At 29.7% G+C, this 27182-nt stretch overlaps 4 protein-coding genes across 7 annotated transcripts; 3 read left to right on the forward strand and 1 right to left on the reverse strand.

Moving 5' to 3' along the window:
* Positions 1 to 567: 567 nt before the first annotated feature.
* LOC145751103 (uncharacterized) lies at positions 568 to 9334 on the reverse strand. 4 transcript variants are annotated; one of them, XM_082567197.1, is made up of 26 exons: positions 9228 to 9334; positions 8511 to 8674; positions 8239 to 8441; positions 7963 to 8094; positions 7710 to 7854; positions 7484 to 7610; positions 6984 to 7189; positions 6254 to 6368; positions 5966 to 6117; positions 5731 to 5893; positions 5513 to 5642; positions 5228 to 5411; positions 4974 to 5114; positions 4752 to 4856; positions 4514 to 4615; positions 3976 to 4308; positions 3670 to 3802; positions 3098 to 3340; positions 2852 to 3040; positions 2645 to 2718; positions 2355 to 2509; positions 2088 to 2277; positions 1797 to 1956; positions 1502 to 1647; positions 1215 to 1401; positions 568 to 1139 (listed from the first exon to the last, which is right to left on the reverse strand). In XM_082567197.1, the coding sequence occupies exons 1-26, from the start codon at positions 9241 to 9243 to the stop codon at positions 865 to 867; spliced, it is 4170 nt and encodes a 1389-aa protein (XP_082423323.1). In that variant the 5' UTR covers positions 9244 to 9334; the 3' UTR covers positions 568 to 864. The 4 variants fall into 4 exon arrangements, with proteins under 4 accessions (XP_082423323.1, XP_082423331.1, XP_082423339.1 ...); XM_082567205.1 differs by having other exon boundaries at positions 3691 to 3802; positions 7963 to 8112; XM_082567213.1 differs by having other exon boundaries at positions 1502 to 1566; positions 7963 to 8112.
* Positions 9335 to 10465: 1131 nt separating this feature from the next.
* Positions 10466 to 12182, forward strand: LOC145761261 (uncharacterized). The gene is made up of 2 exons (XM_082574571.1): positions 10466 to 10993; positions 11407 to 12182. Exons 1-2 carry the CDS (start codon positions 10675 to 10677, stop codon positions 11985 to 11987), a joined length of 900 nt encoding a protein of 299 aa, XP_082430697.1. The 5' UTR covers positions 10466 to 10674; the 3' UTR covers positions 11988 to 12182.
* Positions 12183 to 12316: 134 nt separating this feature from the next.
* On the forward strand, positions 12317 to 18246 carry LOC145764041 (uncharacterized). The gene is made up of 16 exons (XM_082575610.1): positions 12317 to 12320; positions 12853 to 12937; positions 13368 to 13616; positions 13906 to 14035; positions 14100 to 14229; positions 14309 to 14437; positions 14696 to 14859; positions 15213 to 15342; positions 15619 to 15766; positions 15906 to 16087; positions 16195 to 16387; positions 16481 to 16619; positions 16691 to 16827; positions 17019 to 17184; positions 17682 to 17817; positions 18077 to 18246. Exons 1-16 carry the CDS (start codon positions 12317 to 12319, stop codon positions 18244 to 18246), a joined length of 2292 nt encoding a protein of 763 aa, XP_082431736.1.
* A 946-nt stretch (positions 18247 to 19192) lies between these two features.
* On the forward strand, positions 19193 to 27124 carry LOC145749398 (vascular endothelial growth factor receptor 1-like). The gene is made up of 20 exons (XM_082565160.1): positions 19193 to 19406; positions 19510 to 19794; positions 20017 to 20153; positions 20348 to 20477; positions 20722 to 20891; positions 21075 to 21276; positions 21441 to 21752; positions 21886 to 22026; positions 22164 to 22280; positions 22362 to 22471; positions 22584 to 22827; positions 23354 to 23467; positions 23762 to 24059; positions 24278 to 24446; positions 25312 to 25505; positions 25580 to 25720; positions 25860 to 25965; positions 26208 to 26378; positions 26536 to 26650; positions 26758 to 27124. The coding sequence occupies exons 1-20, from the start codon at positions 19346 to 19348 to the stop codon at positions 26916 to 26918; spliced, it is 3378 nt and encodes a 1125-aa protein (XP_082421286.1). The 5' UTR covers positions 19193 to 19345; the 3' UTR covers positions 26919 to 27124.
* The last annotated feature ends 58 nt before the right edge of the window (positions 27125 to 27182 follow it).

Below are 27182 nucleotides of genomic sequence, written 5' to 3' on the forward strand. Positions count from 1 at the left end.
TAACTAAGGTAATAGGTTCAGCATTAAAAATATGTTTAATATATCATCTATATATATGCTTATTTTATGATGCTTATAAAACTTTTTTTACGACAACATAACTTTATTTTTAACTAAACAAGGCAATACAAACATAATTCTTACCGTAAATAAAGTGTTAGCAATACCCTAATTAACATCTGTCAGTTAGTTGCAGCTTAGAGCAAAATTTACTTGTTTTCAATTTTAAAATAAGGAAATTAATCTTGCAAGCAATCGGTTCTTGGCAAGTTTCGAGCTATTTTTTTTAGACGTTGATAGTTCCGCTGATAATTAGTACTCAACCGGAAAGGTATTTAGGTCTATGGCAACTGTTAGTTCAATCACGAATAGTACATTACATTAGTGCAATGTTATGTTTATGGTTCAATGAGTACACTACCTTGCTGTTTGTTCCTAAAAATACTTTTTTTTTACCTAACATAGTAATATCTGTTTAAATTTATACAAAGCTTATTTATATCCAGCTTTTTGCATTAGCCTACTCAGTATTTAGACTAAAATATAACAATACAATACTAATGACCATTACAATCTTGATATTTCAAGTACAATAAATATAATATTGTCCTAAACTAAAATTACAGATTGCCAAAAGTTAGGATTAAATTAATGACAATTTAACCGCTATATGATATATACTTTGATTATATTCTTATTAATGTTGATTAGGCAAAACTGCGAAAACAGTTTTAAATCACCAGTGTCTTTTGTCATGTATAAAAATTTTTTGAATAAAAAGACATATGAATAAAAGACAATTATAAATAGCAATGATATTACAAATTTAAGTTTTTAAACATAAATTAAAACAAAAAAAACAAATTATTTATAAGTAAGTAGATAATGGGTATACACACTATAGTCTCTAAAAATGACAAATATCGAGGGATTTTTATTATCATCTACCACACTGTCATATTCATTGTGGCTGTTAGGTTTTTTTGGTACCACTATCGTCCCTGAAGTACCCAAGGTATATTCACCACAAATTACTTCACTCAAAAACATCTTTCTTTCCCCATTGTCGTTCGCTTGTGCATAGCGATGAGAGTATTCAGCAGAAGATGAAAAGTAGACACCACGGCCATAATACGTAGCTAAAAAATGTGAAAACCACATTAACACAAAAGCTATGTAGTTTTTTTGAATTTATTTAGGATATTTTAACCCACCATTTTTGCCAGCATAATTTCGATCAAAACCATTCTTACAAATTGTTGAACAAACATTTTCAGTAGTTCCATGAAATAATTCCCGAGTTACCGGTTGATTTATATTGTCTCGTGACATTCGTTTTTCAACCTTTCGTTTATGGGCATCAAATTGAATATACAATGTTGGATTTTCAATTCTTTCTAGCTAAAAAAAGAAATAAACTTAGTTTGCCAGTTTTTTAATTTTAAACTTTATCATTTGAATTTAAACATCAAATTTGCAAAATTTTTGCAAATTTATTTACCTTCGAAATTGAACCTGGAGAGAGGTTAGCATCTTTAAAAGTTTTTATAACATTTTTAAACTCATCTGTGGATTCATCAATAGAAAATAATTTAAAAGAATCCGTTTCATTAACATCCAAAATACTCCAATGTGATGGAAGATTATCTAACAGTTTTTATTATTTATAAAACAGAATCTGTTGTAGTCAGCACTTTTAAATTAAGTAATCAACCTTTTTTGTGCCAAAAAAACACTTATATATATTACATTTGGAAAAAAAAAACTTATATAAAGAAAAAAAAACATTAACATACTTGACTGCTTTGCTAATCGATGAATAATAAAGGATTTATTGGAAACCACACATTTAGCTGAAAATTTATTCGATGTGTTTTGAAATATTTCTGCTTCAAATTTTTTAATTTTTTGACATTCATTAAAGTTTAACATAAAATTGGTTTGATCATTCTCATCCTGGTAAATGTTGGTTTATAACAATAAAAAAAATTAAAAAAAATCAAACTGCATTCTTTTACCCATTTAAAATTTAACAATCTTTATGAAAATTTCAACAATTTAACATTTACTCATTTAAATTAACCTACATATTTTCTTTCCAACTCTAAGCAACAAAGTGGTGGAAAATTTTGAAACAAGTTTAAAGAATTTTCTTCTTTGTATCTCCACTGAACAAACTTAGATAACTGAATTGCTTTGTCATAATTTTTTAGATATTGACTCAATTCTTCCCTTGCTAAGCTTATATTTGACTCCAGTCCGTTAAACGTAACTTTGCTAAAATTTAACAATTTAAAGATTTATGTCATTATTTAAATTTTTTAGTATTTTAAATAAAAAAAAACATTACTGACATGCCACTTATTTTAATTGTCAAGTTGTATTTTTTCTTCAAAATCTTTGCTTCTTCTTTCAGGTCAATTTCAATTTCTTTGTTTTTCAGTAATTGATTTTCCATTGTTTCAATTACAAATTTTTTGTTTACAAACTCTGTTAAGTCAGTGAATGCCTGTAATGTATGTTTATATATATAAAAGATATTGAACTCCATTTTTAAAACAAATGTCAGTGTGTTTTGCAGTTTAATATGGAATAAAATCACATATTTTTTATTAATATAAAATAGACATTTTTTTGTACTTACATTAGCTATGTAATTTTCAAATAATGCAGAAATTTTTACAAGAACTTTATTTGAGTATACTTTATCGAAGAAATCTAAAAATAAATCATTTATTTAAACATCATGACAAATTTTTACTGTGGAAATATTTAGTTTGGTTAAAATTAAAAAGATCATGTTAGGATATAAAATATGGTACCGAACACCAAAATGCAAATACTAAATTACCAGTGTTTTTTTTCTGGGATAAAGTATCATCGGTAAATGGCAAAATTTTAGCTTTAAAATTCTCAAGCATTGAAGTTTGGTATATTACGATCTGAATTTTTTTTAGGTTTTTTGGATTTTCTTTTGAAAAATCTTTTATTGCTAAAAATATTCGTTCACCAACTTTCAAACTCTCTAGTTTCAACTCACCTACAACAAAAGTTTTTATTATTACAGTAAAAATTCACAAAAATTTTGTGAAATTACCTGTTCCAATTGCTGGTAAAGCAATTGATTTTAAATCCAATTGATCTGCCTTCCTAAATATGGATATCAATACATTTATCATTTCTTTTTTAGCTTTAGGAACAGGGAGATGAAATAAATATTTGCACAAATTTCCCCCAGTTGTTAGTTTGTAATCAGAAGTTGATTCAATTGGACTTTCTTGACATTCTTTTTCAGTATCAGTACCAGTACAAGCCAATAAAGCTTTTGAGTAAGCAGTGCCTTGTAAGAAAAATACAGGAAAGCACAATTATTAAACATAATAAGATAAAATAATACCTGAGTAGTACTGCTATATAAATTGCATTTGCACTGTAAGGACAAATCAAAAGAAAACTAAACTAAATTGCTTTTTTTTTTAAACCAGTATTTTGGTATTAAACTTAATTAGAAGATTGCCTGGCATAGGGCTGCATTTCATGTTGTAGTGTTATTACAACAACCATTGGTCACATTGAATTACCCGCACTCCACAAAAATTAAATTATTACATTTTGATTTAATTTAAAACTATTTTTCTTAGTATTACATTTTGTTTTAAATTTATTTACTTGATAAATTGTAATTTGTACCAGTTGTGTTAACAATAGCATCGGTGACTGTGTTTGTTATATCACCTTGATCTACTTTTACCTTCATACAACCTATTTCAGTCGAAGTTACATTAAATTCTTTCAGAAAAGCCTGCATTTAAAACAATTAATTAAGTTAACATAAATATTGGACTTCATATTATTTTTCCTGCTATAAATTTTAATTACTGAAGTATCTTTAAGATTGTACACAATTTTTAACTTTGTTTAATTATTAAACCCACCAAATTCTACTTAACATTTACCCCACACACATTTACATACTTTTATAGATTGGATATCTCCTGGTAATACGACAACATTGACAAATTTAAGATTAGTTCCCCTAAACAAGTCAATTCCTTTCTGTAAACTAGTTGCTACGATATTAGTAGGGTATTTAAATCTACCAGCACCCAAACAAGAAAATGATATCGACTCATACCCATCTAAATCGGCTGTTTCTAAACTTGTGTGGATAGCTTTTTGAAGCAAGTCTTGACTTTTTGAGGAATATTTATCCAAAAAAACATGATAAATTTTTTTACAACTTAGGTTATAACCCCTTGTTTCTACCATATCTCCTTCAACATATTTATCTACTGTTAAATGTGCATTCTGCAAAAAAATAAAAAGTGTGTAGGATACATAAAGACAGTACTACCTAAAGTTGAATTTACGGGACTGTTATGTAATAAAAAATACATTTTAACTAACTATATTACAAACGACTATAATAACTTAGTAAAATCATAAATGTATTGCTTAAAATGTGCTAGACTAAACTATAGATTGACTAAAATAAAAAAAAATTAGAACCAACCTGTAACTGATCACCTGCCATCAATAAAATTTCTCTTTCAATATCAGTATCTTGACCAGGATTAAATTTCCCAACTTTTGTTGAAATAACAATCACATCAGTCTAGAAATTGTAACACTAATAAAAAATCTTTTTAACTAGGGGTGAAATATTTTTAAAAGTTAAAAGTTGTTTTAAAAGGCAGGATATTTGTTTTGTATTAAACAAAAAACTAAAACATAATAAATGTTGAACTAACCTTTTGTACAGCAATATTTCCCACTATTATTCTAATCAATATCTGGGTATTTGTTTTTAAAGCTTTATTCTTAGTTTCATCTGGAGTAACAACTATTATGTCATTCTGAAGTAACAAAATTTAAAAAGTCAACAGTTGCAATTTCACAAAAATACTGATACTATCACTCTTATTGACAAATATAAAACAGTGACTCTGTTTAAGATTGGTTGCATTACTTACATTGGCTGTTAAAAGTTTGCGAAGTAGAATAGAATGTATACCACTGTTAGGTGATAAAAAAGGAGATTGATTGACAAAACCTTCCAAGACTGTAACATATTGAGCAATTAAATTGTCATTGCATGGTTCTGTAATATTTACCTGTATTGAAAAAAATACATTATTTATTATAAGGACTACTTTTAGTGAAAAAATCAATTTAAAAAATTTAATTTTCTTGATATATACTGCAAAAAGATTTAAATGAGTCATACTTGTAAATCTTGAATGTTTTGTACAAGGATGTCAACAAGTGAGCTAATTATAAAGTTGTTATTATGTTTTTCAACACCCCAGTATCCAGGAATTGCAACAGAATTAAACTCTTCTGTCAGCATTAGAAGTGCTTTGATACAGGTTTGCAAGTTGTCACATACTGATCTTCTTGATCTTTTCAAGCTAAATAAATGTTTAAATTTTAAAATTTTAAGTTAAAAGTCAATAAAAACATATACAGAACTCAGTCTATAAGAGCAAGTTAATTAAAAAAAATAACCTACCTTGGTCCTATCACAAATAATATTTTTTTAAAGTTCAAATCGCAAAACTCAGAGCATTTGATTTCATAAAATTTCACATTTTTGAATGAAGTTTCTTTGAATAAACTGGTGTCTAGCGAAGATTGACTCCCTTGAAAAAGTTTAAATATATATACAAAATAAGTATATAGACAATATTAAATTTTAATGTATATAACTGTTTGTTTTGACTTACTCACCTAAAACTGATGAAATTTTTAAAAGAGCATCACTCGATGGATCAAGTTCCGTTAGGTCGTCTGTCAAAGGAATTACCAATACATCACATTTCAAATTGGTAATAAAGTTTTTCAAAACTCTGATTGTTGAATTTTTTTTCACTAGGTTAATTTCAATTTTTGTCTATATAAATGTAGGATGCAAAATATGTTTATTTATATGTTCTCCCTGCTTATCGATTTAGATTAATATTACCATTAAATTTAATTCAATCCTTATGTCTTCTTGCAGTTGTATAGAGCATAAATGCTTCTTTTCCAATTTCCGCAAAACATTATTGCTTTCTGGATGGTTTCGAAAGTATTTTCGAATTCCAATTCCTTCTAGATTTCTGCTTTCTGTTATTGCTGAATAATAGATAAAGTGTTAAAATTTTGAAAGTTTAATAAAACTTACATTTAAAAATAATAAAATTTTTCTTTTCTTATTTAAACAAAGGTTAAAGATTTTAAAACCTTAATTTTAAATTTACATAATACTTACAAGAAGATAGGTCTAAAGAAATAAAAGGAGTTGTAAAACTCTTAAAGTACTTTTCAAATTCGTCTGTGATTTCATCTAAGTGAACTGATAAACAAACAACGGTTATGGAGGTTTTCTAAAAATATGTAAAAAGTTATTAACACAATGGTACAACAAAAGGTGAAAAAAAACTTAAACAAAAATGGATCAACTTGTTGCACAATAAATACTGCAACGTGGTGTAGTAGCAAGAACCCTTGCTACACTACATGAGGTTGTGGGTTTGATCCCTTTTGCTCTCATGCTGCTGCGCCGTTAAGTAAGGGGCTATAAATGGTATAAACTCGCTGAAACAGCTGAACCAGCACTTAATTATTGGAAAATTAAAGTCGATATTTCCACATCAAGAATAAAGATATATATATATTTTTTTTTTGTATATATCTGATATATATATATATATATTTTGTATATATGAGTAACATAAGTTACTCTGACCCAGTCTCGAGTTGCCTGTGGCAGTTTGGGATATTATAGAGACTATAATTGCCCGGTAATTATGCTACTGATTAAGTGCTGGCTCAGCAGGAGTTCATACCGTTTATAGCGCCTTACTCAAGGGCGCTACAGCATGAGATCAGTGGTGATTGAACCCACAACTTCATGTGTGGTGTAGCAAGAGTTCTTATCACTACACCACGCTGCCGGTTATAAAAATAGGGTTGAGTTATAAATATGGTTAATGAAATACCTGTACTATAATACTTGCTGCTTTGGGTAAATAAATGGAATCTTTAAGTTGTTTCCAATTTTTATGGGAAGTCTTTTCTGTGACATTATGACATGGCAGAGGTTTAATTGCAATTAATTTGTTTAAGCATTCATGAGCTAATTTAAAAAAGTTGTCGCCTAACACTTGAAAAAGACTTGGTTTTTCATCATTGAGTTGAAGTGAAACTAAATATATTATTACAGAGTTAAATATTTAGCATTAACACAAAAAAAATGGTCCTAAAAAGGTTAACAACTTTGTAAACACAATAAAACTTTAATGGCTAAATTATGTGAAAAAATAGAAGTTTAATGTTATGAGCCATACTTTATAATTTCATTTTAAAATTGATATTACCTCCATTTATTGGTGTTAGTTAATGTTAAAAAAATATTTTTAATTTGGCCTAATATTTTTAAAGTATTACCTTCATTTAGGTTTTAATTTTTAAATATATTTTAATACATAAATTTTAATACCTTTAATTTTGTTTTCTCTAAATTTTGCTTGAACAATCTTTCTTAAATCCTGTCTTTTTAACAGTTCTACCAAAAAATCTATTTTTTTCGAGTCCTTTAAACGAATGTTTTCAATTTCCTTGCTTATCTAATTTAAAAGACGTCAATAGTACATGGGTTATTTAAAAAAAAACGTATAGTGTTTAAACAAAATTTTCATAATCAAAAAAATTTAGGTTACCAATACCTCATTAATTCTTATAGCGTCATCGAATGCATTAATGTTGACCAAAGTTCCTTTTAGTTGAATCTGAAAAGGTTCTGGAACGTAATTCAATTCTAAATTTAGATTGTTGCTCCAATTCTCAAATACATCACAATCCACGGCGAATCTAAAACCAAACGTATTTTTTTGGTGTTAAACTAAGTTATTATCTTAGATTTTCTAATTTACTCGTTTAATATTTTTCATTTTAAATTATTTAATAGTTTTTACTTACGTAAAAAAAGTCTTGCTATATCCCCGCGTTACTGTTATAGAATCACAATAATTTTGTAAGTAATTATTAACTTCTGTAACTGCATGTCTTTTTCCAGTTAATACTATTTGGCCTTCATCTATTGATATCCATCTGTAAAAGATTAATTTACTAGTTCTTTTACTATACTTTTACAGAGTTACTACAACAAAATATACAAAAAAATTTTTAATTTTGTCATGTTTTTTCGTTAAATTAAATGCAACCCTTATACGCGCGCAAGGCATTAAAATTTACCTTACATAAACAGAAAATTTTATATTTGGCGTCGGCTTTTTATCAACGACAAATTCGAAAAGACCCTTTTCAGCTTTCCAATCATTTTTTTGAAATAAATTAAGTAGATTTTTTGAGTTATATTGACTTGTTTTGGAGCATATGCTGCTTCTAAAGTCTTCAAAAATTGAAGTTAATTTTGTTTGATGAAAAGCTGCTGGGCACTAAAAAAAAATTAAAATTTATTTTTTTTAAATAGGAAAATGTAAATATCATATTTTTTTAATATTTACCTTAAAATCATGCATCTTCGCACACAATGTAAATTTATTTTCAATTTGGGTCATTTCTAACTTTGCTGATTCAACAAAAACCTCTCGCAGTTTTAAAGATTCATCCTGGTTTAGAATAATAAAGGTTCCAACATCATGAACCATCTCTACCTCTACTTTATAATCTAAAGAATTAAAAATAAAAAATGTCAATTTGAATATTACAAGTTTAATCCATGTATTTTTTAACTATTTTGACGTGTTTGCATTATAAATATTTTTATCAAATTATTGTAACGTAAGTGGTTGTTTGCTTTGTTGCCTATTTACAGTGTTTTGTGACGTAATCGTTCCGGTTATGCGCCCTTTTAGTCTACGTCACTACGCCTTTAGTTTTGCCGCCATTTCTCATACAAGTTGATAATGGGCTTGATAAGATAAGAGAGTTGCTTTTCACAGTTCAATTATATTATGGCATTTCTTTGTTTTATGTTTATATTAACGTGATTCTATTTGAATAAGATATTAAGTCGTTAATTAAATTGTATATACTGAAAAAGTGTGTTTATTAAATATAAAATACGCCACATTATCATGAATCTGATTTTTTTAAATGTTTGTTAGTGCTTATTGGCTTAGGTTATGTATACCTATATCATATTTCTAAAAATGTGATTTAAATAAACCATCGGCAAAAATTACTAATCATGTAAATGTAAAAATGGTTTTAAATTTTACCTGAAGAATCCTCCATTTTCAAATGATTTTTAGAACAAAACAACCCTTTTATCTTTTATCATAAACAGAAATTAACCTTCATTATTTTATCTAAATCTAAACACTTAAATTAAAAAAAAAACTACGTTTTAATATTTTAAGTTAGAATGTTTCCATTATTTAACTACTTGTTTACATACAGTTTGTTTGACTAATAAGAAAAAAGTCATTAAATTTACGATGTTAACATTTTTAAAAGCGTTATGTAAATGTTATTTAGTGACAACAAAAAGTTTAATATTTAATTTAACGTATTGTAAAAATAAAATATGGTTCGAAATCTGTTGATAATTTTTAAACATATAAAACAAAAATATTTTAGCAAAAAATTTTCAAAGTTAAATTTCAAACACAAGTCTTTATTTTTTAATATTAACATAAAAAATAAATCTTATCATATACTTTTAAAACAAACATAACGTAAGGCTAGGATTAAAGTTTTTTACAATGAAATCACGTTTTAATTTTACATGTTCCCTTTTAAATCATATAACTAAACCAAAGTTAACCTGCTGAAGTGTAGATTTATTTACGCGTAATTACCTATTGTAGATTGTTCACACACGACTATATTACAATTTTTTATATTTCTTCTCAAAAACACAAAAAATAAGTTATTTAACTATAGAGAGTAACATTCAGTCAACCTTGAAACTAGCTGTGTCTATTGAATGGTATGTTTTTTCTGTTGCGTAAGAGAAAAATTTTAATGTTTGCTTTGGGCCTATCTGCATTTGCATAACAAGTGTTGCTTCTACCGCCTATATCCAAGTATATATTTAATTTTGATTTTTTAATAAACACCGAAAACAAAAATGCGTTACCTAACTAAAAAAAATAATATAAAGTTCTAATAAGTAATGCTGATACAAAGTTTTTTTTCTTCAAAAACAAGTTAAGCATAAAACTCATTTCGAATTAGGCAATAAAAACAGTTATTGGTACGAAAAAAGCAACAGTGTTGTTTTTCTGTTGCGCAAGAAAAAAATTCTTTTACGAAAAGGAGAATATACCAATCATTTTTTAGGTTAAAGAAAACGAAATTAATTTTATTTTTAATTTATGCTTTACAAAATATAGCATGGTTACTAAATTACTACACCCTCTGATCGTTGGGGATAAACAAAATCATTAAAAAATAAATCATATTAGGTGAACCCCCAACATTTTTTCGTTTTTATTCGTTTGAGTGACAACCACCACGTGCCGTTTTGCAAATTATTAAATAATTAAAAACACCCAGTTAGTTATTTTTGTGACTATTACACCACTTCGTTTTTCTTCCTTAGTTCATTCTGTCACTAACCATTAAATATCTGACCTATTGGCGATTGGTAACACTCAAAAGATTGTAGTTTTATTACTTGTCCTAACACAAAATTCTTGGACATTCAAACACTTTCTGGCTATGTCCAGCAAAAAAACAACCGATGTTATATTTCGCCGGAGTAAGGGAGGTGATGAATGTGAAATAGAAAGCTGGGATGATAATGTTCTAATGAAAGCTTACGATGCTTCTGTATCCATGTCAAATGAAATTTTGATGTCACCAAATGAAGAAGAAAGTCCTCTATCGCAGGAAGAGGAAGGAGAAGAGTTAATGTTTTCTCCGAATCAAAATGAAGAGGTAATTTGGTCTCGAACTCCCGGTGTTGAAATACGAAATTTTTCTGAAACTTCCAAAGCAAAGAAAGCCAAAAAAGAAGACAAGTTTTGCAAAAATAAAGGTATATATACCATCAGACCATACAGATATATATATATATATAAATCATGTACATAAAACAATTTATTTTTTTATATGCATATATTTTTGTATATATTATTTGTCTTCGATGTTGGCTGTCTTTATGACCTAAACATAACATTTGTGACCCTGACCCAATTTGGGTTGATTTTTGCAATTTAGAAAAATAAATATATTCAAAAATGCCTGATTATTAACTTGCCAATTGTTTTTTGCTTAGCAGGGTTTCCTACCCTTAATAAAGACACTACTCATTAAAAGCAGTGAGGATGAAACCATGAACTTTATGTAGTAAAGCCAAGTGTTTTAAATACTACTCCATTATGCTAGTCGATTATTAAAACCAACTTTTTATTAAAGCAAAAACTTAATTAATTTTGTTTTTATTATCAGATAGTAAATGGTGTGTTGAAGACGATTGTATGGCTATATACTACGGTGACAATCTTTACTACCGTGCAACTATATTATCCATTCATGATAGTGATGGGTATGTTGTGGTGAACTTTAATGACTACAACGAAGAGAGTGAAGTTGCTTTAGAGGATATTTACCCAGTAAGCATGTTTGTGAATGATAATGCTGAAGAAATGACATTTTCTGACTATAAATTTACTGAAGAAACTGAACTTAAAAATGTTTCGAATAAAAAACAAAACAAAAAGAAATCCCATTCTAAAAAACAAAGACAATCTCATGATAATTTTAATAGGGGTGAACCCAATAATATTAACCCATCTTTATTATTTCCACCCCCTCCCCCAATTTCAGGCATGTCAACGATGCCAATGTTTGACTTCGCTGGCACAAATGGGTTACCACCCCAATTTACAAACACGACACTACCGGATTTAACAAAAGAAGCTTTATCCTCGATGCTAGTTAGTTGGTACATGGCTGGTTACCACACCGGATATTATAGAGGACTTAGTACACAAATCAAATCCAAATCCAATAAAAATTCTCAAAGCTAAATTATTGTTTTTCAAATTAGCTGCTTAATAGGTAAACAAATATATGAATCATTATCTGTACACTGCTTAAATCTGTTTGCAATAAATGTTGACATATTAAATCAAACAGGGTTCTATTACTAAACCTAAAGTCAACAAATTTCTTTTGTAAGTTTTGAGAAATTAAAAATAAAACTTATATATGTTTTTCTTTTCGATGGTAACGAAATATTATAAAAATTGAACCCTAAAAATATGAAAAAAATTTTTTGTGTGTTTTTTTGCGTTGTTTATTTCGCTTTACTTTTATTTTTTCAACACAATAAATTAATCATTAACTAAGATTTAAAATGTGTTTGTGCACCAGGCTGGTATTGTTTGAACTTCAGAGAAAAACACAGTGTTTAATTACGTAAAATATAAATCAGGTTAGGTGAAAGCGATTGCAAAACATGTTTTAGTTGTTCACAGTAATTTAAATGTAGCCTATGTTGTGAATATAGCTCGATTACGGTTACTAATTTAAAAGAATTTTAAGATTAATTGTAGTTAACAGTTTTCCAAAAAAACTTTTAAGAGTAGTGAAATGTAAAAATAACATATAATTATTATAAAAGTACAATAACATATAATAAGATGTATATTTATTATAGGTTTAGGGTATAAAAGGGTCAATATATATATTTGTGTGATGCAAAAAACATAAAATTAATTAAAAGTTTGGCAAAGACCGCCAAACTTTTTAATAAATTTTTAACCTACAAACGGCTATGCTGAAAATAACATTGCTTAAGTGTATTTTTTAATTGTAGAACCTTTAACAAAATGACTTTTACAAAGTTTTTAATATTTTTGTTATGTGTATACTTAATTCACGGATTTACAGACAAACCTGGCGAGATAACGAAACCTCTTGATAATGGATGCACAATAACTAGAAAAATTGATAACTCAACGCAATACGTGACAGTGTAAAGACTTTAAAGATATTTTTGTTAACTACATAACCCATTTAAATAGAGATTAAACAAGCCAAAATGTTATATAAAGCAATTACAACCCATAGTTAAATTTTACTATATGTTTTTAATGGTTCACAAATAATATCACGTGACAGTGTGTTTGGTGACCATGCCATAATATACTATAAAATCTTTGTATAAAGATTATTACTTTTGGCATGTTTTAAATCATTAAATTGATTTTGTCATTTTTTCCCGTCGCATTGTTGTAATATTAATTGTATATCGTATTTATTATTCACTTTTATCAATGCGTGAAAATCCAAAAAAAAGCGTAACAATTTCTTAATTTGGCAACAGTGACCTTTTAAAAATTGTTCATTTACAATTTTAAGTTAAATTGCAATCCTTAAAAAAACAAATTTTCTTTAATTTCTAGGCCTTGGTATGAAATGCCGCTTCCACACTTGAATTGTTCGGGGAGCGGTCATACAAGGTTAAACGTGGATGGAGTAAGCTCAGATATTCGAAGTATTTCTATATCCTACAACGGATTAATTGAACTTCACGTAGAAGATCTTAAAAAGTTTAAAAAGTTAGAAAAAATCGACGCGAAGACTAATGAGCTGCAAAGATTTATCGCAGATAAAAATGTCACCCTTGAATCCGTTGTTTATGTGTCCTTGAAGTAAGTAGTGATATATATATATATATAGTGTGATTTTCTATATATAATGTAATTTATTGGCAATTGTATGTTTATTATGCATGTTTAATGGATAAGTATATAATGTTAGAAAAAATCACTTTTCATGATGAGTAGGCATATTACTATTTGTTGCTTGTAACTTACGATCAAAAATGCAGTTTAGAGAGCTTGCATATAGTTGTAGGTTGCTAAGGTAATAATGTTATAATCTATATAAATTATTCTATGTTATTGTTAATATGTAACATGTTTTTTAAATTTTTTTTAGACATAATAAATTACCTTCAATTCCTAACGACGCTTTAAGTAGTTTTCCCAATCTAAAAGTATTGATTTTAGCAAGTAATCTTATTAAAACAGTGCTTCCCAACGATTTTCAATTTAATCCCAAAATCCAGGTAATACAAATACAAATATTGATCATTCGTTTAGTAAAAACTTGCTAACTCATGTTTTGAACAGTTTCTATATCTCGGAAACAATCCGATCGTAACGTTTGCCGACGATTGGATGCCTAAACTTAACCTATCAGGAATAAACATGAGAGGATCTAATTTAAAATATATTCCAATCCATTTGTCCACAATGCCAGGTAAAAATAGCTTTAATAGTCCTCTAATTCCTTCCTGTTTTAAAATGAAGCGTATTAAACCTACTGCTTATTTATTTAGATTTGTTTTATGTTGACTTATCAAGAAATCAAATCACAAATGTCCCTCAAAGAGCATTTGGGGGCAAAATTACTTACCTACAATTAACAACAAACAAAATTAAAACTATCCACCCAAAGGCATTCGAGGGTAAGTTAAGCAACCGTTATATATTTGTACAAACCATATTTTTTTAATTAATTTAAAAAATGCAACTTGTACGATATGCCAGTTATGACATAGGATTACTTACCAAGAGGTTTGGGTTTAAACCCCATGGTAGTCCTAAACTGTTTTAGCTTAAAACATGTTTCACTTTTAAAATAAAATTTAATTGCATTAAATAGGTAAGTTAATAAATTACAACCTTTTAAAATTACAAGTTACAATTTTATTTCTATTTTGCAGGAGCTTATTTGTTAAAAAACCTGGATTTATCCGAGAATCTGATAGAAACAATTAAGCCAAAAACTTTTGACCATCTTAAAACTGAAAGCCTCCAACTTGATCTGTATGAGAACCCATTAGTTTGTAATTGTTCAATGGCATGGTTTAAACGCTGGGAAGAATCAGTAAGTTAACGTTCTGTAAATTTTTTCATATTGTTATCTTAAAAAGGCATCGACGTTTTTTAACTAATTAAAATGTTATAACAAATAGGTTATTTATCTCTAGAAGACGGTTAAATAAAAAATCACGTAATTGGACGTAACGTTTTCAAAAACTAAATGTTTTTGTTTCTTGGCATACTTTAAAATTTTAATCTAGCTCACCTTAAAAATGTTCTCTTCATTTTTTTTTTATAAATGGTAGTTAGTAGTGTTATCTAAACTTTTTTGCTGTCTTGAACGTAACTTATCATAACCTTTACTGCTTGAACGTAACTTATCATAACCTTTACCATCTAAAACGGTTATATAAACAGGTTGAAGATCTCGATCTAAGTAATGAGGTCTTATATAAATGCGCACAACCTCAACGGAATCACAACAAAAAGTCTCATGAAATAACAGTGGCGGAATTTACTTGCCAAACCGACGACACACCTTGGATAGGTAACAATAAACATATATTCAGCAATAAAAAGGGAATATTTCTCAAATTTCCTAACTTATGTCTTTCATTATTTATTGATGCAGGAATATATATTTCTGGCTAATTTTCTCAAAAAGCTGATTTTTTTTTATTATATTAATGTTATAATTAAAAAAAAAAAAACTGTACTTATATTAAATTTGTTACCGATAAAGTTGCCGTATTAAATACATAAAATAATTTTTTTTGTGAACTGTAAATTATTACTCATATTTGTAATTTATTAAACAAACTAGACTGTGACCAAAGACCCCTAGTAAATACCCCCCCACGTCCACCTCAACCACCAGCTGACGCTGAAAGTTGTCCTACACAATGTACTTGCTACGACGAGTTTGGTTTTAAGTATTTCCCAAAACTTGAGCCACCTAAACCGTATTTTAGGTAAATAAAAACATTCCTTGGTTGAGATTCGTAAGTGTGTTTAGTTTCTAACGTTTTTTAGGTAATTTTAAATAAAACAAATTTATAGAATACGTTTTTTTGTCGTGAATATTATTTTTTTTTCTTAATTATTTTGAAGGCCTGGATATAACAAAGCCGTTTATCCGAGTGTCGAATGTGTTAAAACAAATTTAAGAACTGTCCCATACCAACACATTCGAGCAGATGTGAAAATGATAACAATGAGCTACAACAAATTAAATACAGTCAATCTTAACGATTTTCAAAAGTTTAAAATGTTACAAAAACTTCAATTAAAGCGTTAGTATATTGTTTTTTAAGTTTTTGTTAATTATTACAACTTTGGGACTGCTTATAAAACTATTTTAAGATAAATTGTATTAAAATATATGCATTTTTACTTGTAGATAACGATATCAAGGTTTTAAACCCTGCTTCTGCTGGCGCTGTTTGGGCAAATCTCACAAATTTTAACGTCCAAAGTAACAACATTACTTCGATTACAAAAAATCATTTTAAGTCCTTTCCAAACTTGAAAAATGTTCATCTTTACAGAAATAAAATCAAGAAATTTCCAGGCGATTTGTTTTATTTTAACAAGTAAGTTGTTAACACAGACAACTCAAATATTTAAACTTGAATACTTTACAATCTAGCCAAAGAAATTTATTAATGTTAATGTTTGTATTTAAGAAATTTGTCTCGCTTATACCTGGGACCAAATCCAGTTACAGTTTTTGATGGTCGAATCCTAAACGGACTTACAGAGGTTTATGCTCTTGGGTTGCGAAACTTGTCCTTAAAAAGAGTCCCTACTGAGATTTCTGCAATGGTGAATCATATTTACTTTACTATATAGCCTATCCCACATTAACTGTAATAATAACACATTTATATTTACAGACTAAGCTTCGGTATATTGATTTAAGCGATAACTTAATTGAAACGCTCAAAAACAGAACATTCTCTAAACACCTTGCTTTATATCGAGCTGCATTCGGTCACAATTTGCTCACTAAAGTCGAGGTTAATGCTTTCAAGTAAGTTTTTTTTTTTTTTTAAATAGTCTCTAAAATTGTTTTATTTGATATAAAATTTGAATGCTAGGGCGCAATAACAATAAAGGGTTTGTGGTGCATTGATGGGAATCAAACCCAAAACCTTTTGGCTACCAAGTCTATGAGTGGTGCATCATTTTAACATTTTTTTTAATTAATTGTGTTGTATTCAGTGGTGCGATTAATTTACGGAGCCTAGATTTAGCGGAGAATTATCTGACAACTTTGCCCAACAACTGTTTCTCCAATATTTCCAAAGAAATTTTAAACGTGGATTTGTTTCAAAATAAGTTTATTTGTGATTGCAATCTAAAGTGGTTAAAAACCTGGATTTCAACGGTGCGTTTTTATTTTTATTTTTGTAACTGTTAAAAGTATGAAATTAAAAAAAATGCCCTAGTGTAAAGTTAACTGGTTTAACTAAAAATGTCTGTTATATTTGGCTCACGTTAAAAAAATTGTTAAACTACGTACAAAATAAGCAAAAGCTGACAGCGTGGTGTAGTGGTAAGAACACTTGCTACACCGCACATAAGTTCGTAGGTTTAATCCCCACTGATCTTATGCTGTAGCGCCCTTGAAAAAGGCACCTTAAACGGCATGAACTCCTGCTGAGCCAGCACCTGCACTTAAACAGCCAACTCGAGACTGGGTCGGAGTAACTGATGTTACTCTATGTTTAAGTCGCGCATTCGACTTTCCCACATTGAGACAAAGATATATACAAAAAAAACTTGCTAAACAGGAAAACACGAACTATTAAATAAATCGTTCTTTTTAACTACTATAGGAATAATCACATGACATATTGAATAATAAATATTTAAACTGATTAGGAAGAAGATTGGGATTCCACGAATGAGGTTCGATTCAGCTGCGAGCAACCTTTGAACTTGCACGGAAAACTATCCGAAGATCTAACTCCGGAAGACTTTGTTTGTGCCTCCAATCCTGTGAACTACGACTCTTCAGGTAAATCTTTTTCTTAACTCATGACCGTAAAAGTTGTGTTATGTGAAATTTGTTTGTGTTCTTTTTCGCAAAACTGTGATCAATTTAGTAAAAAATAGCATTTTTCGCCTTTGACTTACAGCAAATATTCAGTTTTACAAATTTTATTTAAATTTTTGTTACGAAAAGTTTAAATGATAGCTTAAAATTTTGGCTACCATTTATTTTTTACAACAAATTGCTAATTTGAAAATTACAATTGCGGTTTTTATTTTTTTAGTCGTATGTCCAAACACAGGCGGTCCTATCGCTCTTGCTGTTATCGTTACTTTTTTAGTCACCGCCGTGTTAGCTTTTATACTTCATAAATGTACGTTTAAACGAAAGTATGGAGAATTATTAAATTATGCCAAACATGGGGACGATTATGGAGAGATGGGAGAAATGTAAAACCACTCGATTTGTAATTTTCAATAACAATAATTACTAACAACGCTATGCAATAAGAATTGGTTGCATGTGATTTCTAAACAATGTGTTCATGTACCTAAGCAATTGTTAGCAAACCTTTGATATAAATTGTACTAATTGCCAATAAAACAAAAGTTAAACAGTTTGTTTGAAAATCCAAATGTTTTAAAGAGAGGCTGTTTGATTAGGTCAACGAGATTTTTTGCTGCAAATTTTTGCATTCACAGAAAATGATGATTATCATTATTCATTAATAAAAACTAAATAGGAATTTATTAATAACGAGAGAGATGGTCTTAACCCGCAAAACCTCTGATTGCTTCCTGGGACCGCATATCGGGTTTAATCAGGCAGCATCTCTTAACATTTCTCTGCTTTACACCGTTTTCTCACGGAAGTTATTGAAACGGGAAACCATTGGACACAACGTATCAAGATTTTGTACAACCCTTTTGTTACCAATGTCAATTATTTGCGTTGAAATCAGAATGTATAGGGCGTCTGTGTGAGTGAAAGGGTGACTGCCAGTTTCAATCAGGTAAAACAAGCAATGGTGCGTCATCATACTTCCAAAAAAAGCTCATGCTTTGCTGATGACGTGAAAAGATACAAAAGTATTTCTGTCAGTTTTCGGCGCCATGCGTTTCGTGCATGGAGTGGGAACATTAGTTTGAAAGTTCTGGATTAATTTGTTTTGTTGCATTCCGCATAAAAAAACAAACAACGTGCTCGAAAATAAATCCTGACATTCTAGCGATTAATAAAACGTGTACAGATCAAAGTCAAATTCAGGAAAAGATAAGATCTGTGTAAATTAAAAACCTGCATAAAATCAAAAACTCACAAGAAATGTTGTAGTCTTGTATGTGTCTGGATAGTCTCTTAGTTGTAGTAGCCATTCGAAAACAAGTATTTTTAGATTTTTTAATTCCAAACCAGAAAACAATTAACGGTCAAAAGTTTTATCTTAACTGTTGACCAATTTAGAAAATTGAACCTACAGTAGGACTTGGAAAACTAAACTTATAGTAAAAATTTTGCAACAAGAAATTAAAGTTTTAGTTAGAATTTTTCTATAATGGATATAACGAAATTTGGAATACTTTTCGTCTTGCTCGGAACTTTACATCAAATAACAGGTAAATAAATTTAAGTCTCAACAAACTGTAACAAAAATTACTATTTATTAATTAATAAGGTTTAAAAAAATGATTGAAATTTTATATATATTTTCCAACATAGGTTCCAACAAACCGGGCAGAACTCGCCAAATTTTATCTGGAAAAACTCTTCGTCTAAAATGCCGTGGAAGTGCTCTAGCTGACCCTACAAAAATTGTATGGACATTCCCCCACTCTGTGGCTGATCGTCAAAATTCAATAAGTGAATCTGAGAAATCTGGAAGCGTTAGAAAGCGTTTGGTTATCACTGAGATGACCCCAGAAGATACGGGATATTATTATTGCGTTTTTAACAAATCTAATAATCACTCTGAAATACTAAGAAGAGTCTACGTTTATGTATATGGTAAGACAAAAGTTAACACCATGCTTAAACTATTTTATTTATAAGGACAAGGGAAAAGTTAACCCAAAATGCCCCAAAACGATTAAAACATTTTGCTTAAGCAACTTTACAAATCTATCCATTTTGGCAGACAAATAAAAACGTTGTCATGTAGTACTTGCTTAACTGATTACATTTTAAGGCTTAATATAAATTAATTAATGAAATATTTGTCATTTAAAGATGGTAAAAACTTGCTGCTGGAAACGGTGAAAAGAGTCGATGCTATAGATGGTGAAGACTTTGTGATTCCTTGCCGAACTACGCATGAAAATGCAGTCGTTAAAGTCGCAAAACTATCTTCAAAAATCGACAATAAGGTAAGTTATAACCAAGCAAAAAAAATATTTTAAAATATGTTTTGAAAAACTTTTTTGCAGTAAGTTGAAAGTACTTTTCAAGAAATTTATAAAGCTATTTAAAATTTAAATATCGATGTGTTTATACAATTAAAAAAAGTAATTAAGCAAAGCTGTGTTTGAATCTTAAAAGGTAAATTAATTTATACTCACAGATCTTGTATGACCAAGCGATTGGTTACACAATAGAAAAAGCAAACGAGGGAAATGAAGGGTTGTGGAAATGTGAAGCAAAACTTAACAAAACGTCATCGTTAAAACTAATATTTGTGGATGTTAACGAAGGTCAGTAAAAACGTTGTTCAATCAAAGATTTCTCATTAAAATATATCAATAGAATTTAAAAAGTGCATTTTTTCATTAATAAAACTAATATATGAGTACAGTTTTTAATAATATAGCTTATTTAACCAAAACTCTTAATAGTAGTGCTTTGTTTTTTAACATAACTCAACAAAGTTTTAACGTAACTCAAAAAAGTTTTAACATAACTTACCAAAATTTAAAGTTTATTTCCGACTCTAAACAGCTTTAAAACCTGAAGTAAGCAACATATTTAATGGAAGTGTATTCATGGATGTTACTCCAAGGGAAGCTTTGGTTGGCGAAAAGGTTCGAATTGTCTGCGAGGTTTCAATCAAAAGAGAACTGCGACCAACATTTGTATGGACCTTTCCAAAGACTTCGCAGATAGCACAGGTAGAAAATTATATTTAACTTGAAGGCAAAAAGGGAAAATGTTTAGATCAAAATGCTTTTGTGTTTAGCTTGTAAAAATGTGCGATAACCAGACTTTTTATTTTATCTTTATTAAAGCTTTTATAAAACCTAAATTTTGTTAAAGTTTCAAGATCTAAAACTCATCCTTTATTTGTTTAACAGAATTTGACCCTTCCTTCTTACAAAGACATTGATTTTAATCGGGACACAGAAGCTAAACTATTTGATTTTTCCACTAAAAAATTGGGCGATAAAGTTTGGCAAATGTTTTATTTTATCAACAATGTTTCAGTGAATGATAGCGGCATCTATCAGTGTCAAATATCAAACCAAAAAAGTTCAGCAATAAACTTAAAAATTTATGGTAAGTTTATTGGACCTATTGATCTTGAATTTTAGGAATCAATATACATTTAAAGCTGACAACTAATTGAGTTGTTAAAAAACAATACTTTAACCAACTTTATTTCAAACAAAACTTAACCAGTGGTAAAGTATTAACCCAATAACATCATTTTATTTCAACAGAAAAGTCATTTTTCGAAGTTATAAAAAGCCCAGTAAATTGTACCATAGACGACGTGTGTCTTCTAGAGGTATACAAAGGAGAAACTGTCGATCTTAGTTTTGAATTTAACGTTTTTCCGACACCGTTTTACAAATGGTTTAACGGATCTGACTTAATAAACAAAACTGACCAATCAGAAGACTCAAAAATTTACATGCTTGACTCAAAACTTGTAATTCGAAATGTGAATTTCATGGATTCAAATAATTACACATTGTTCGTGGTGTCAAATCACATTGTAAAACAAATAACTGTGAAGTTGGTGGTTATAGGTAAACGCAAATTTTCATTTTGTAGTTTAAATAAAATAACAAACTAAAAAATAAACTTGCTATTACCCAAAACCATAATAATTTTATCTTAATCGGGGCAAACTAATGAAATTTAAATTTTCATTATTTGTAGAACCATTCAAACCTCGAATTGTAAACGTCCTTCCAGAATTTACCAACACTAACTTGGATAGTGACGTCACCATAACATGCAACGTCACAGGAGGACCCATGCCACTAATTCAATGGTTCCACAATAATAATCAGTTACAAGGTAAAGAAAATAAACTAAAATATAATATTATTGTTTTTAAAACCCCCTATTTTCCAATGAAATATATTAGTGTTAATTTAATATATTTGATAATCATACAGTTTTAAATAGTCCGTAAACTAAGTTTTATGTTCCAGAAACCTCTTCAAGTCTTGTGGTTATAAACGCCAACGTAAAAGATCGCGGAAATTACACTTGCTTGGCTACAAACAAAATTGGTGCTGCAGATACCAGCACAATCTTACTGGTTCATGGTACACCATTTTTACCATACATGTTTTAATGTTATACCACTTTATTTGGTACTTTTTAGTTACGAAATTATTTTTTGTTAGATCCAAGTCAGCAAAGAAAAATCACCTACATTGTCGTTTCGGTTATTATTAGTTTTACTCTGGTTGTTTTGGTCTGGGTAATGGTGTTTAAAACTAAGAAAGTCATTAAGGTTAGTACCAGGCACTTAATTAAAAAAAAAATAACATCTTTGATGTAAAATGTTTTAGAAGAGGTTTTAGGAGGTTTAGAATAATAATCCCTTATAACTTTTAACTTTTCAGCTCAAGAAGCAACTTCATATTACTCAACAATATTTGGTGCCAATCTTAGACAAAAGTGAGATGCCAATTGACGAAAAAGCGCAGTGCCAAACTTACGATGCCAAAAAATGGGAATTTCCACGGGATAGATTAAAGTTTGGTAAAACTCTCGGCCGTGGGGCTTACGGAAAAGTAGTTCAGGCCACAGCTTTTGATATAGAAAGAACTTCGTCTTGCAAAACGGTTGCTGTTAAAATGTTGAAAGGTACTAGATCAAATGTAACATAGTGTTAAATCTGTTTTACGTGAACCTTTGTTTAATTACCCAACTAAATTGTTCCTTAACCCTTTGGAAAACCAGTTCAAAGGGTTACAATGAAACAATGCATTTTGTTTCGTATTCTTTTTCTATGGCATTCGGTAAAGGTCTTCCTGTAGAAAATTGTACGTAGTTTTGAGTGAGGCGCCACGAATCCTATGCATAAAAGGTCAAACTTCGAAACAGGATATATTTAAAGAAAGTGCTTTTCCGATATGAATCAGTAACCTGTTACGAAAGTCAAACGCTTATTTTTGTACAGCTGTAAGTGGCATACTCTGAATGGACATACACGACTTTTCTTTATATTTTTAAGTTGAGCTTACACAATCCAACGTATATCGTACAGTTATTGACCTTTTTCAAACTACGTTGTGCGGTTTATATGACGGTTAAAAAAACATTTTTGGTTGACCGAAAAGCAAAACAAAATTATTTATTTTTTGACTTAAATTTTTGTTTGTGTTTTTAGTTGGCTCACGAAGCAGTGAATATCAAGCGCTAATGTCAGAATTAAGGATTTTAATCCACCTTGGACCCCATCTTAACATAGTAAATCTGCTAGGAGCTTGCACAACTAAAGAAGGTAAAATCAAAAAATATTCAACCAACACAACACAAAATTAATTCGCCTAAATATATATAAATCTTAAGCATTTTTATAGTTATTTTTTATTGCTTTGGAGTGACGTTTTTTTTTTATTTTATCGAAAAGGGTATTATGTATTGAGACTATATTGTGAATTATTTGTAAACGACGGGCTCAAGAGCACATAGTATGGCCCCAACGGCCCGTAATCCTTCTAATTTTAAGCAAACCAAGATGTAGTTTGAAGCATCAAATGTTTGAATAAACCAATTTTTTCATTTCTTTATTCAGGACCTCTTATGATAGTCGTCGAGTATTGTCGGTTTGGAAACCTTTCGACCTATCTTCGAAGCATGCGCGACTGTTATACTGGAGCCCGCTCATCAGACAGTGGCGACAAAAACTACAACGAAATCAAAAAGAGTCGACTCATGAGCGAAGATTCTGGTGATGACGGTGCGTTTTTGTGCGGTGACGAAGCAGATAGATCAAGCTGGATGTCTGATAAAAGGGCAAGTCGTGGTTCGTGTGTTAGTGGAATTGAGTCTGTGGCATCGCAGGATTGTGAGGGCAAAAATCGTTTGTCGCTGTAAGTTTACATTTGTTGCAAAGTAGAACAAGTTTAAACTACTAAAATCTACTTACATTGTTTAATTTTACTTAAGAATGGCTGGTTAATTAACCAATTTATTAAGTAAAGTACACACATTACAGTTATATTAATTAAAAATCGATATTTAATAAACTATATGAAACTAGTTACTTTTTAAGTTTAAAATAACCATTTTCCTTGTTTATATTTTATAGAAGCAGCGGTGGATGTGAAGATAGTAGATTAAGCCTAAGAAAGGATTCTGGTAACGACGAAGACCTGAAAGACAGCAAAGACGAAGAAAAACATTCACTCAGTTTAACAGATCTTCTCTCGTATAGTTTACAAGTAGCAAGAGGCATGGAATTTTTAGCATCCAAAAAGGTAATTAATATATTTTTTTCTACACTTTTATGAAAGCTAATTAAAAATTCAATAAATTTAGAATTAAATCCGTAAATAGGGAAAAATATAAAAGAAGCAGTGCATAATTTTTTAATACTTCGTTAAGACAAAAGATATTTTTAAATGATGTAACATAATACAGTTATAATTTTACACAGACCATCTATTTTTAGGGCTGAACGTATAATACGTCAGTAACTATTATTAAAAATAGAAATCGCTATTTTAAAATTTAAGATTTGACCCGATATTTATTATTGCATAATATTCTAATTTTTCTGATTGGACAAAACAGTAGGCAAACTATAAATATTTAATTGTTATGCAATATACACTAACAGAGACACAATTGTGAAAAAATGTTACAGTAATAAAAGCATATTAGCTTTAAAATTAAGGTGGTCACATTAAAATTATGCTTGTCATTCCATTAATTTGCGTATACTTGGAAAGCATGCATACACACCTTTAACATACTTAGTACAACGCAGTTGTTGTTGTAGCCTTTCAGTCGCCTGCTAGTTCCGTATCTTACTATTCATGGAGAAGCGAAAGGTGTGGGAAAATTAAAGAATGGCGCCAATTGCATGCACAAATATAGCTAATTAGAGGCTTTAATAAGCCATTCAAAACTCAATAAAGCTCATCTAAGCCTATACTAGTTAAACGCAACTATATCTTTACATCTAGTTGGCACAAAATCCGTTGCATTTGTAAAGAAAACAATATATCCCGGGCCAAAGTTTAAGGTTGAATGTCATAATAGTTTTGTTTATCAACTTTACCACGGTTTTGCATACTTAAGTTTTCAACAACAGTGACCTATATTTTTGTTTTTTTGTAGTGTATACATCGCGACTTGGCTGCTCGGAATATTTTAGTCGCCGACTATCAAGTTGTTAAAATTTGTGACTTCGGTTTGGCTCGTGACGTATACAAAGATCCTGATTACGTCAGAAGTGGTGAAGCGAGACTGCCAATCAAATGGATGGCCCCCGAATCAATATTTGATAAAGTTTACACAGCTAAAAGCGACGTGTAAGTATTAGAATCTTTCAGATCCAAATAAATTAACTTTTTTTTAAAATAATAATTATTGCTTTTTACTGCAGTTGGTCTTACGGAGTGTTGCTTTGGGAAATTTTCACACTCGGGGCTTCCCCCTACCCCGGTCTTCAAATGGACGAAGACTTCTGCACCAAGTTGCAGAGGGGAGTTCGAATGGGAAAGCCAAAATATGCCAACGATACAGCGTAAGTTAACAAGACAACTTTTATTATAACTTAATATTAGAAAACTTTACTTAGATGCTAACGTTGTGTTCTTATAACAAAAATGACTGCAACATCCATATATATAAACAACTTGGTAATTTTTTCCTTTTTCTATCAGATATTCCACTATGCTTGCTTGCTGGGCAAACTCACCAGACGAACGACCAACTTTTACCAAGTTGTGTGAGGAAATAAGCGACGTTCTACAAGCTGAAGCGGGACATGTATGTTTACTTTTATGTATTTTAATATCATGTAAAAGGGAACCGTTTTTAATGTCAAAGTGGGGTAAATTAGTGAAACACATATAAAGTACAGTATTAGTTGATTGGCGAGTGGATACTTGAATATCTTTCCTTTTAAATAAGTTAACATGCTTACATATAATTTTGACCAACATGTAAGCCTTAAGTAACACAGTAATTTTTATCATTTAAAATATAACCAAATATTTTTAAACTTTTAGGAATACTTGGACATCCTCAAAATCTTTGAGAACAACCTTGAAGGAAAACTTCCACTAAGGGGAGTAACACCACAAGAGACGCCAAAGGAAACGTTTGAAGAGATCAAAAACTCACGTTCCGATGTGATGACGTCAGATTCCGGCTGTGTGGTGAACTACAGCTCAGTCAAGGTACCAGATTTTAACCTAACGTTATCAGCATTTAAACGTATATCTATAGGCTATAGACATTATAACATAACAGTTTATGTTTGTGCAAGTACATTATATCTTAAAGTTCAATAAGATACTGTTGCAAATTGTTTTGTATATAAATGTTTTTATTTAGGTTCCACAAGTTGAAATAAACGTTGCGGATAGGACTGAGTGCCAAGAACAAGTAGTTGAGGCTGACGTCACTAGCGAGCAACAAAATAAATATCATTCTCAAACATCTATTGAAGGTATGATATTATGTCTTTAAAACAAAGTTTATGGCCTACTATTCTAAGCCAATTGCAATTGGCAATAACTTGTGTTTGATATTGACAAAATTATTTACATTTTGCAGTTTATGAATCAGTCGACAGCGGGCTATGTGCAAGCACAAACAAAAATCTTCTTTATGTGGACGCTTCAAGTTTTCGTTCACTCGACACCTGCTCCGCAGCGTCATCTTGCGACTGTCCTCCACTCTACGACGACGTGATAGCCGCCCGAGAGCTCATGTAAATAAAATACGCAACTTCTTGCAAAAAATAAGGCACTCGGTCGGAAGACAGTAGGACAAGAGAAATGCTGATGTCCTAGCATGTAAAGATAACTATTCGAAAAGACTAAATGGAATTGTGCTAACTACCTATCTTCGTAAAATATCATTACTCAAAATGTTGAAAGTTTAATATAAAACTTACCGTATTAAGATGTAAACTACCGTTGTAAATAAATAAGACGAACAAAATGTAGTTCTTTTTTGGATCAAAAATATTTTAAAGT

This window comes from Corella eumyota, chromosome 1 (genome assembly GCF_963082875.1).
Source record: "Corella eumyota chromosome 1, kaCorEumy4.1, whole genome shotgun sequence".
Classification (NCBI taxonomy): domain Eukaryota; kingdom Metazoa; phylum Chordata; class Ascidiacea; order Phlebobranchia; family Corellidae; genus Corella; species Corella eumyota.

Excerpts from the sequence above, each read along its gene's own strand:
- LOC145751103 (XM_082567189.1), bottom strand. Across the intron at positions 5,115-5,227 it reads AAAACATTCAAGATTTACAA|GTAAATATTACAGAACCATG; the intron begins GTATGACTCATT and ends TTTTCAATACAG. Across the intron at positions 1,648-1,796 it reads TCGATTAGCAAAGCAGTCAA|ATAATCTTCCATCACATTGG; the intron begins GTATGTTAATGT and ends AAAAACTGTTAG.
- LOC145761261 (XM_082574571.1), top strand. The coding sequence starts at position 10,675 with ATGTCCAGCAAAAAAACAACCGATGTTATATTTCGCCGGAGTAAGGGA. Across the intron at positions 10,994-11,406 it reads CAAGTTTTGCAAAAATAAAG|ATAGTAAATGGTGTGTTGAA; the intron begins GTATATATACCA and ends TTTTATTATCAG.
- LOC145764041 (XM_082575610.1), top strand. Across the intron at positions 15,767-15,905 it reads CCACCTAAACCGTATTTTAG|GCCTGGATATAACAAAGCCG; the intron begins GTAAATAAAAAC and ends ATTATTTTGAAG. Across the intron at positions 17,818-18,076 it reads TGTGAACTACGACTCTTCAG|TCGTATGTCCAAACACAGGC; the intron begins GTAAATCTTTTT and ends TTATTTTTTTAG.
- LOC145749398 (XM_082565160.1), top strand. The coding sequence starts at position 19,346 with ATGGATATAACGAAATTTGGAATACTTTTCGTCTTGCTCGGAACTTTA. Across the intron at positions 19,407-19,509 it reads AACTTTACATCAAATAACAG|GTTCCAACAAACCGGGCAGA; the intron begins GTAAATAAATTT and ends TTTCCAACATAG. Across the intron at positions 25,966-26,207 it reads TACAAGCTGAAGCGGGACAT|GAATACTTGGACATCCTCAA; the intron begins GTATGTTTACTT and ends TTAAACTTTTAG.